Source organism: Crocodylus siamensis, chromosome 1 (assembly GCF_052110815.1).
Source record: "Crocodylus siamensis isolate JL-2025a chromosome 1, ASM5211081v1, whole genome shotgun sequence".
Lineage (NCBI taxonomy): Eukaryota > Metazoa > Chordata > Crocodylia > Crocodylidae > Crocodylus > Crocodylus siamensis.
In genome coordinates, this window is record NC_143395.1 from 194,637,083 (window position 1) to 194,648,849 (window position 11,767).

The 11,767-nt window shown below is 46.0% G+C and overlaps 1 protein-coding gene across 3 annotated transcripts in view; it reads left to right on the plus strand.

Moving 5' to 3' along the window:
* FERMT1 (FERM domain containing kindlin 1) overlaps positions 1-3,619 on the plus strand; it is a 34,966-nt gene extending 31,347 nt beyond the window's left edge. For all 3 annotated transcript variants that reach the window (XM_090051678.1, XM_090051661.1, XM_090051670.1), the window contains 2 exons: positions 339-480; positions 2,787-3,619. In XM_090051678.1, coding sequence (XP_089907804.1) covers positions 339-480; positions 2,787-2,960 — 316 coding nt within the window. In that variant the 3' untranslated portion in view covers positions 2,961-3,619. The remainder of the gene's footprint in view (positions 1-338; positions 481-2,786) is intronic.
* Positions 3,620-11,767: the final 8,148 nt, after the last annotated feature.

Below are 11,767 nucleotides of genomic sequence, written 5' to 3' on the forward strand. Positions count from 1 at the left end.
GAAAGAGTGATTGAACACAAAGATAGAAAAGGAGGGTGAGAAGGCTGGAGGGCAGTGCTGGGAAGGGCAACAGGCAAAGCATCTATAGGAACAAGAGGTCACAAAAGCTAATCCAGGTCATGGGATAAGAACCCATAGTCCCTGATTAAACTAAAAGTTTTGCTTCCTTCATCAATAAAACTTCTTTGTGACGGGTTATCTCTATGCTGATCACAGCTGGTCTATGTCAAACCAGGAGACGGCTCCTCCTATGTTTGTTACGCTTGCTTAAGGCCAGGCAAAATGTGGTTCCCTAGAGAATCATGCTACATGATTTTTTTTTTTTTTTTTGCCCCCAGGTTTAAAGGAAGCAAAAAGGATGATTTGCTGGGAGTTTCCTACAACAGGCTGATACGAATAGACATGGCCACTGGGGATCCCATCACAACCTGGAGATTCTCCAACATGAAGCAATGGAATGTGAACTGGGAGATACGCCAGGTAAAACTGGAACTGCCCTCTAGGCTCAATTCCTGCACTTCCCTCATCTGAAGATGTTCCCCCATCAGATTGTTTTAAACCTGAAAAGAGATCCAAAGTGACTCTGAAGGTTATTAAATAAACCCCTCAGATGACTTGATATTAGGCTGTGAATGGGCAGGGAATAAAAAAAGAAAATCAGGCTTGAAGCGTGGTGGTAGCTGGAAAACTAACTCTGCGAAAGCAGCCCTTGCTGAACACCAAAGTTGATACTGCCTTCCAAATGGCAAGCTCTTCAATACCTGAGTCTGTGAGAGGATATAATACAGAGCTCCACTTTGCCATTTTTACAGAGGTGCTTTTGATCCTGGAAGTGATTCCTTGATGCAGTCAAGTTTTGCCCAGGATGGGAGTAATTGGAGGGTAACACTTTAAGCCACTTTTGAGAGTCCTCATCTGTGGGATCTGACATAATTTAGAGCAGTCTGAAGGCTGCTTTAACTTATCCCTAGTTACCAAGGAAGCTAGGGATAACAGAAATGCCTCAGTTTTTTCTGCCTACCTCCAGCAATGCTTCTTTTGCCAGGACCTGAGAGGGAGTGGTATAGAGATCCTCACATCTGCAGGCTCCTGAGGGATTTAACTTGCATAAAAGTACAGACCCCCTGGGTAGCCATTTTAGCTTGATTTTCAGTGGCATCACACCACTGGAGAAGCAAGGGCCTGAATTCAGCTCTAAAATCCCACGTAAATTCAGCATTTGGCACAGATGGGTACTAAAAAGCAACAACATTCTCTATTCATTTGCACACAGGCCCAAATAGCATCATTACTGCTGCTTGCACCCTTCCCACTCCTTCACTTCAAAGCTAGAAACTTCCTCAGATACATTCAGATCAGGGTGCCAAATGTACTACCCATGGGACTGGGAATTCAGGTTCAGGGCCTGCTGCTGAGTCCTGGGAACAGAGCCCCACAAGGGGCATGTATCAGTGGCTGGGAGCAAACGATGGCTGCATTAACCCCTGCAGTCACTGCAACCACTTGCCCTGTCACTGCTGCACATGAGGAGCTCCACAGTACAAAAAGCCCAGTGGACTGGGTGAGTTTGACACCTCCTTTTAAAATTGATTTGCTAAGCAGCTTGTTCCTGCTATAAAACATGTAGGTGTAATGTTGCTGTAGCCATGGTGATCCAAGAAATACGTGAAGAGCAAGATTTGTCTGGTGATATCTTTTATTGGACCAACTGTATAGAGACGTTAGACAAGCCTAAGGGCACAAGATGCCTCAAGTGACCTGAAGAAAGGCATTTGTCTAAACTAGACAGTCAGTCCCAGGAAAGGTACTACCAAACAAATCTTGCTTCTCTAAAAAACATTTAACAGACTTTGACCACAAGAGGTCCCTATCTGAACAGGAAAAAAAATCCTTACTGTAGACCAGGTTTTTTGGGTAAATGTGGTATCTTTTATTAGACCACTGTAAACCAGTGGTTCTCAACCTTTTTTGTACCAGGACCCATTTGTAAGCATTGAGGGCCAGTCCTGACCCAGTAAATAGTTTAAGCAGAAAACAGCCCCCTGGCCCTGCTGGTATCCCTCATTCCCAAACCACAGCCTTTCACCCCTCCAGCCCTGCTGGTGCTTCTCACTCCCAACCTGCTACCCCCAGGCCCCAGCCCCACACTATGTGGGGCAGGGTGTGGATGTGTGAGGCATGAAGACTGGGTATGTGGGGCTGCAGTCTGGCAGAAGCCACCTCCACAGCCGAGTGGCCAGGACTCAGCACAGGAGAGTGGAGCAGGGCAGCAAGACTTGCTGCTGCCAGGACCACTGCACCAGCTGTGCTGCCAGCAGCATGAGGAGTAATGGAGGGCAGGGGGTGGTCTGTGTTGCCCCCACCTTCTCCCACCACCAGCCACTCGTGTGCCAGGCTGCAGCTCTAGTACAGCTCTTTAAAGGAGAAAATCCATGTTTTACCGTGGCAAACAGAAAACCTAGACCATTGTTTAGTAGTATGCATTGAGTTGACACATGGTGAAGCACAAGCAGCATCTGTTTTTCCTCAAAAATGTATGCAAAATACAATCCATTTTTAAAGTTTATTCATGACCCTTTCATACATTCCACGACCCACAGGTTGAGAAACACTGCTGTAGACCCAGTAATCCTTTCCTTGCCCTGCTCTTGGTACTAGCTACTTGGTTATTTAGATATTATTGGTCCAGTCATATTGGGCTCAATCTAATCTACAGATTCAGGCTGTTACTGAGGCAATACCATGTATTTTTGTTCCTGATTTTGCACCATGTGTTCTCTCCTTAGGTTGCAATCGAGTTTGATCAAAACGTGTCTATTGCCTTCACGTGCCTGAGTGCAGATTGCAAGATTGTCCATGAATACATTGGGGGCTACATCTTTCTGTCAACCCGCTCCAAAGACCAGAATGAAACTCTGGATGAGGACTTGTTCCACAAATTAACTGGAGGTCAGGAATGAGGGGAAGTCAGCTAAGCTTTCTGGTGCTGGCAGAAAGGCAAGAAGATAAATACAGTTCTCTCTCTGACACTGTTGCTTTTGCTGGCTGGTGGAACAACATAAACAGTATCCTTGTCCTGTCATAAAACTGGAATATTTCCAGGGTGATGTGTTAAATATTCAAGCAGAGGTCAATGAGATGGAATAAGGCAACTCTGTGACTGACATCAAGGAAATAAGACTTCCTTGTTTGCCTTTATGCTCTTTAAAGATTTCTCTCAAGGCTTTATAGTTGATGGTTCCCAGTCTATCCAGTTAATATAGAAGACCTTTTATTAGCATCCTGAACAAGGAATTTGAGGAGGGGAGGCCATGCACTTTGGTCTCTATAGATCTGTAACTCCCACTAATTTCCCTCTGGCTAACATATCTCAGGATTAATATACCTAAAACTGAATAAATTTGAAATTTGTATTACTAGAACAGAACACTACCTGTTGTGTGCATATTACAGTTCTCTCTAAGCTGCTTCACATGTGGAATTATTAACCTGAGCATCCAATAAAGATTCAGCCTGAAAACACATATTGTTCTTGCTTGTGCAAGTGCGGTTCCCTTAAGGTCAAAAGACTATCCTTATGCATAGAGTATAGTACAGGCATAAATATAGGCAGGATTGGGTCCAAAACATTTATCTTTTGAGGAATACCCTGGAGGGTTTCAAGAGGAGACTAGAGAGTCAACTTGCTGGGGTCACCTAACCCCAGTTGTCTTTCTGCCGAGAGCAGGGGCACTAGACCTGATGATCTGCAAGATCTCTTCCAGCCCCTAACAATCTATGAATATTTTTAATTTCTCTGTCAAAAGAATTGATTTAGTAGTTATTTTTATATTATTTATATACAAGAAGAAGCCTGTTAACATACTTCCTTGCTGATTTGTGTCAATTTATGAATGCACTATTAAATTCTAAAGGAAAGTTATGACTTGTCTCAATAGAGGTGGGACTTTACCCTTGGAAATTCTGGTACTCAGATCCATAATGCAGAACCCCTCTGACTTGCATTTGAAGAAACTAATCTTAACAGTACTTACTAACCAAAATTCTTCACTGAACAGAATGGCACAGAGCAGTTACTAGTTATAACCCCATGGACTTCAGCGGGTTTCGATCAGGCTTAAAATGCTTGGTTGTCAATAAAGCGTTGGATCATGGCATAAGCTAATTCAAGTGCATCCATAAAATGCAGACAAAGAGAGCTTCGTATATATTTCTGCACCTGCAAGAAGTAAGGTTGGGGGTTTTTTTTTTGATGATATCTATTACTGGACCACCTGTGTAGTTGGGAGAGATGTTAAATAGGCTTTCGGACACACAATGCCCTTCCTCAGCTCTGAGAAAGAAACAGATACAGCCTAAGCTAAATACCAGATAAAGCGATGACCCACAAGAAATGTCAGGCGTTTACTACAAAAACCACTACTGGATGTTGTCTGGATGGACAGCAACGGCCCAGATTATTCCCTGTTTTTTCACATTTTACTCCCATGTCCCTCTGAGTATGGATAAATACTCAAATTTAAGCCAGTTAAAAGGAACCATGCTGTCTATTAGCTGCTCAGTGGTAACTGTCCATGTATCTACTCTTACCCTGGTGGAAGATCTCCACTGATCTTCCTTGCTCTAAATCCTCTCTCAGTGGAGACTCTACCCTTCTTAGTGAAATTCACTCATGCTGCAGAGTGATGGTACAAGACCTTCCAAGCTATTTAATGCCAACCAAAGGACTGCCTGGGAGAAATTGTGCCCACAATCCTTATCTGTGGTTGTTCTGTGACATAGTACCCAGGGTCCATTTTGCAGTATATATTCAAAACAGCAGATATTTTTCACTTCAGACATATAGCTGATTTGACAAGCAAGGTCTACCCAAGCCAAATCCTCCACTTGGTTAAAGCATGACCATTTCTGTAACCAACCGCACATGAGTGAGTGATGTACCTAGCATCACATCCAGCTATCTTTGACCCCAGGCCAAAATGCCCAGGTGTAGCAGGACTAGGCCCCAGGGGCCGCCATGATGCCATGCCTCAATAACCAAACAGCAACTGCATTACTCTGGTTCTAGGTATCCTCCCTCCTACTGTTTCCTCCCAGGTCATTTTTAGATTGAAGGGAAGTGCCTAAGGGTCTTAAAGCACATCCTCATCCCTTCTTCACCAGCAAATCCCCTCCTGGATCCCACTAGCCCAAACCTGGTCTGCAAGTAAATGGGCCTTCCTGGCCCACATACGCATTAAGGCACCCATTGCCTTATGGGCTATTCATGACCTTCAGCCTTCCTTACAACTGTGCCCATGCCGCACCAGTTTTACTCTATACTGTTCTGTCCCTTGCAGAGGCCTTGTCCTTCTTGGCTCCAGCCTCCCTTTTCTCTGGCTGCAAGCCTTCAGCCCTGGCTCACAGACCTGCTTCCAGCTCTCAGTTTCAGCCCCATCAGCCTGCAGTCTCCCTGGGCCTCTGGCCCTTGTCTCTCACTCTGGGCCCCTGGGCCCAGAATTTGCCCTTCTGGGCTGATCTTGCCCCTCTTGGGCTATGGGTTCCTCACCCTGGCTCTCACCCCTCTCAGACTATGGTCCCTGAGACTGGCTCCTGCCCCTCTTGGCCAATGCTGAGCTCCCTAGCCCAGCCTGTGCCTTGAGGCAGGGATCAAGGCAGTCACATGCCCCTCAGGCACTAACGGGACCTCCAAACCACCCCTGTAGTCCCAAACCCAAACCACCAGTTTAAACTGTAGCAACAAAACAGTAAGCCCACTGGCTACAACACAATACTGTTCCCGGACTGGGTCCAAACATAAACCCCAGCTCTGGGTTGTATTCCCCCCTGTAAGCTCTCAAAGTCTTACTGGTAGTTCTCTGGCAACTCAGCAGCCAACCAGGCATTCACCTGCAGCTTTCCTTCCAGGAGCTCCTTCCCCTGCAGCTTGCAGGGCCAGACTGCCCACCCTGCTCTCAGGCACTGGCTTCATGTGCCTCCTAAGCCCTGCCCCATCCAGTCCTGTGATCCTGCAGCTCCCCAGAGGTATTCCCTCCCTGTAACTAATGGCCTGTCTGCTTTCTCAACTAGAGCTTAACTAGTTGAGAAAGCAGCTGCCTGCCTTAGTGACTTGCAGCCTGCCTTGGTGACTTGCTGTGCTCCACTTCCACTCCTTGGGTGAATCACACTCCCAGGTTTAGTCCTTGCCTGCAACGGTCCATTTGTTGGCAGCCAGCTCCTTAATAGCTAGCTGGTCTCCTGGCTGCCAGTTCTCTGGTAGCTAGCCCCTTTTTAGCTTCCCTGGATCCTAACTGCAGCGTTCTCTCTCCTTTAAGTGATAGGAGCCTCCAGGCTTCCTGTTATACTGGGCAACAAATTACAATAGGATACGTGGGGGAGAGGGCACTTCAGCATGAAACTAAAGTAACACTTACGCTTCTGCTTCTGGATCTGTAGCAAGGCACCTTAGCCATGCTGCCATGGTGCCTTAATGAACAACAAAGTGTGCTATGTGCCCCTATTATAATAAAAAGCACCAAATATCCTTCAGAAACAAGGGGTCAAGACAGCAATCTTGTATTGAATGCAAAAGTGGGAGTTTTCATCTGTGCCTTCTATCACCTTGCTGGGTCACTGACTCACAACAGGCTCAAGGCTTGACCATGCTAGGATCTCCCCCACTGATGGCTCTTACTGTAGGGTAAAACTACAGGAGTTGGACTCCTGAAGCAAGTTTTATTCTCCCAGCTCAGCCAAGGGATACGCTCAAGAGGAGGGCAGAGAAAGTGCTTCAGGCATATTCTCAAAGCGAACTTTAAAAAAGGCAATATTGATGTCAACTCATGGGAGACTATCACCCAGGACTGCCCCAAATGGGGGAAGAGTCTGCTGCAGGAATCTCAATACTTTGAAACCTTATGACAACAACAGGAGATGGAAAAGTGAGAGTGGCAGAAACAGCCAAATCAAGAATCCAGATCCACACATCCTGCACAGAAACATATGTCCAGGCTTCAGTAGAGCCTGTCAATCCCAGATAGACCTCATCAGCTATCTTTGGACACACAGATAAGACAATCATGGAAGACAATCATCCTCAACTGCGAGGGATTGCCAAAGAAAAGTGTAAAACTGTAGCAAACTACTGGTGCAAGTCAGCAATTGTAAGGACTCGTGTCAGTGCCATTACACAAGTGGGTAGTAACTCAGTATAGTCAAAGGTGGAATCCTATAGAAGAAATGATCCCAAAGCTACAATAAGTAGAAGCTTTGCTTTCCTTGGATACCAGTGGTTATACGCATGTACTGGTGAAGTCTGGCCTTTTTCCATCCTTATTAGAAAATAGAAAGTAGGTGTTGCTTCACATGGGAATGGCCTGTAGTAATTAAAGCAAGCTCAGTTGCTGGTGCATTCTCTTCAACAGTCTTAACTATGGCATGGTGGCTAACTTGGTGTCATGCTGTCATATCTGGTTGTAACATAGTCTTTCACAAATGGATCAATGAGTTTCCTCACTTTTCTATGCCCCTCCTGCAGTGCTGCATCATTGACCACCTTGCACTGAAGTCATGGGGGGCTTTGGGGCATCAGGCAGCATTTTCACCCTATAAGAAATCCAGGGCCCAGAGACTCTGGGTCAGATTTGAATCCTACTGTCAGGCAGGAGGAAATGCCCTTAGTTCTGCTTCCCGTAAGCAGCACAAAGGGAACCTGATGCATCTCAGTGATGCCAGCCTGTCATTACAACTGAGTAAGCAGCTCAGTCAGACCTACGTCAGCCTGCTCGAACTTGCAGCTGGAGACCAGCCACAGGTCTGGGTCACTTGCAGCTTAATGTCATCTTTGAATCCCCAGCTCCACATGTGCCAAGCATTCCTTGGCCAGACCCCAGGAACCAGTTCTTCATGGGGCTTTTTGTTTCAATTCAGCCATGCACCAGTCCCTACTTGCCGTACTTAATAACCCTGCAAAGTCAGCGGGTGCTCGCTGATGTGAGCTGATGTAATGTACGTGAAGGCTACAAGTTCATACCCTTCCAGCGGAAGAGTTTGTATTTGTATAACCCCAAGAGGGTGATAGGTCTTTCACAGATGGTAGGAAGGCAGAGTCACAGCCCTGAATTTAAATGACATCATCCATGGAAATAACAGTGTAAGGACAGAATCTAGAGAAGGGATTGTCCAGATAAAAACAACAGACATTGCCAGATTAACACAGTGGCTCCCTGTTGCCACACTATTCTGTATGTGTGTATCTAAATAAAGTGAAAACAGATCTGGACTAGCATATTTGTCATCTGCTATCCTCCCGAGAATCCTGAGAGACAGTTTTACCAATGACTTACAAATGTGCAGGTACAACGAACAACATGTGGGCCCTGACAAAAGTGACATTTATCATGCAGTCAGCCCCCTGAACGTGCTCTACAGCCATGCTGTGACACATGTGCACAGCTGCAGAGCGCTTTAAAAGTTGCCGATTGCACAACAAATTAACCCTCATCTAATGAGGGATCAGATGAAGGCACTCCAAAGTGGAGTGCCTTAGGGAACTTGTGTTCCCTAGGGTCAATCTGTCAGTATGATTGGGGCTGGGCTGACATAGCCCAGTCCTACCCCTGGTGCTGTCTGCAGGACAGGATGGGGAGAAGGGAGGAGGAAGGAGGTTTGGGCTAGGGTTTGCCTGGCCAGAGCTGGAGCAGGGGCAGGTGGATTGGAGCCCCCCTGTCATGTGCCTCCCCAGCCCCCTCCCCCTCCAGCTCAGGTTGGGAAAACCCCAGACTAGAGGTCCCTCCCCACTCCCTTCTCTCTCCTCCCTCCTTGCAGACAGTACCGGAGCTATGAGGAACGAAGGCATGGCTAGGGGAGAAAGGCTGCAGACAGGCTTCTTCACTGGATCCACTCCAAAGTGGAGCTCAATTTCCCTGCCACCCCCTCCTCCCCACTTCCTGCAACAGGCAAACATCTGTTGGGAAGGCAGGGAATGGTGGGGTGGATCACTCTAACCCATGGCACTTTACGTGAAGCACCATGAGTTAAAGTGGGGACCCACATGTCTGTCAGCTCCTACAGTGACAAAACCTGATTCAACTGTAGCTCAAAAAGTCCCATTCTTGCTTGTATTTATCCTTTGTAGGAGAGCAAATCATTTGTGGCCACTGATAGACCTGACCTGCAAGCGTTTTTCTTTTCATTAGTGTTGTGATAGGCATGATAGTCCAGGGAAGATTTGTTAAGTTATCATATCTTTTAGCGGACCGACTGTCCTATAAAACTTACAGGCAAAATGCCCTTCCTGCAATAAGTAGATCCAGCCTAACCTAAATACCAGGTAGAACAATTAGCTTTGTTTAAGCTCATTATTTAACTTGCAGGTATTCTGTGTCCCAAAGTTTGCCTAATATCTCTCGCGGTAATCAACAACATCACCAAACAAATCCTGCTTCTCCTTTTATCCTTTCTAAATACCGCTCTCCAGCTTCTTCTGGATATTTTCATCCCTGGGATCACTGAAAAATGCTTTGCTGTGAACTGTTTCCAGGGGGAGGGGGTGGGAGGAACATTCATCTCTGAGACTTTCCAACCTGGTACCATCTCCCCGCTCTGCTGCTTCATCCTGGCTTCTGCTTATCGGTGTGTCACTCAGGAATGCAGGCTTCATCCTTAGCATTCCAGGTCTTGCTGTCTGGAGGGTTTTTGCTCAGGCCTGGATCAGCTTATGGGAGAGGCAGAAGCAGGGGCTGTCTGAGGTTTCAAAACCACACACAAGATCAATGCAACCACAGCAACAAAAAAACCTTGGTGGAGGTTCCAGTAAAGGTCTGTATATTTGGCATTCCTTCTGCCTTGCTACAAGCCTCACATTCAAAGGCATAAGGAGGAATTTTGGCACTCTCCGTAGGGAGACCTGAGAGAAGGTTTGGGAGGGGATACCACTGAGTGCCAGGGAGTCTCATGGGGTTGCAGGGGCAAGCACTGGAGAGCCTTATGGCATATGGGCTGCATGTTATGGACTCTTTGGGGGCTTTCCTTCTGGCAAACCTAAAAAATTGGCACCCAGGGCTCATGCCCTCTTTGCTATCCCCCTTACCCCCATAGTTATGCACCTACTCACTGTGGAGTTGAGGTAAGGAGAAAAATCAATGGTAATTTAAAGAAATGGTGTCATCTGGGAACGTGTGAAAGTAGAAGGAACAGCTACATGCAGAGGGATTCACTGCCTGTTTACAACAGATTGTAAAGCATCTGCTTCAAAAATGGAGTGGGGTGAGGGCAATCATTCCCTTGAAGCCTGCAGCATTATTACTGCTGTTGGTTATTATAGATATACATGTGGTCAGCTCCAGGCTACGATGATCACCGTTGTGCTGGGAGCAGTAGCATCACATGGAAACACATGGTACCCGCTCTAGTGAGATGACATCTGAAGTGCAGACAGAAGGCAGAGGGGGAAAAAATAATTTAAGACCTGCACAAGCCAGGATACCCAGCCCTTTGTAGGCCATGCTTTCAAAACTAGAGCCAAGACAGATACTGTGGACCTCACCATGCCTGCTGAAGTTTTTGGGGCTGGCAAGTGCTTTGCACTTTTCAGGATTAGGCCCATGGTTGGCCAAATTCTATCTGACTTCCAGCTTCATCAGAGTTGATTGGCCAGATGAAAACAAAAGGCATTGCCAGATTACCACAGTGGCTCCCTGAGCCAAATCATTGAACCATTTTTTACCTCCTACATTTTTCACCTGCCTGGACCACTAGAATTAAATCTATGGGGCTGAATAAATTAAGTCAGAGCAGAGCTTGGCTTGCAGAGCTGGGCTGAGCTCTGTCTCCTTTCAGAGGTTAAAAAGTTCCTTTTCAAAGGTTAAAAAAAAATGCTATAATAATTAGCCCACTTTCTCATGAAGATTCATTGTCTGTAAAAACCTGGCTAACAACAGAAGATGCTCCACTGATACTTAATAGCAAAGTGCAGCTTCCTGTCTAGCAAGGATCTTAATAGGGTGTTGGAGGTGAAGACAGACCAAAAAAAATTAGTGTTTAGAGCTGGAAAGTTGTTTTTTCCTGGGCAATGGTTTAACTCCATCCCATCTCCACTGATGCCAATGGCCAATAGTGAGAGCTTTGGCATGATCATTTTATAGGGTTGCCAACCCTCCATGATTACCCCGGAGTCTCCGGGAATTCAAAATAAATCTCCAGGAGACTGCTGAGAGTCACCTGGGAGATAAATGATAGGGCATTCATTAAAGTAAATATTAAATGCTGAATCTGATTTATATAGTAGTCCAGTGGGTTTTTAAAATGTGCATTTGCCTTCCTGATACAATGTCATTAATGTCATAACATCATGTGATGAAACCTCCCAGAATAGATGCAAAGACAGTTGGCATCCCTTTCATTTTATGAACTATTTGAGCCAGAGAAGGTCATCTAAAGCCACCTCTTTCTGGCCATTCAGTAAAACTGAGCCTAGTAAACACACTTACTCACAAATACTCATGTGAGCAGCTCCTGTGTACTCAGGGTGGCTGTTCTGTGGCATCAGGCCCAATTTCAGAAAACCATTTGCCTTGCTTAACAAAACTACAGAGCAAGCTACATCCCTAAACCACAAGGGAACAACGCGTACCTCTTGTTTTACCTCCTAAAAAACCACAAAGCTCCAGAAAGCCCCATTAAGAGACCATATCTTGTTCTCTGAGTGTTCTGGTGTTTTTCAAGGCCCCACTTCCCCAATAGCAAATGACATGGGCAAGAGATAATAAATGTCATAGTGGGCAAAGAT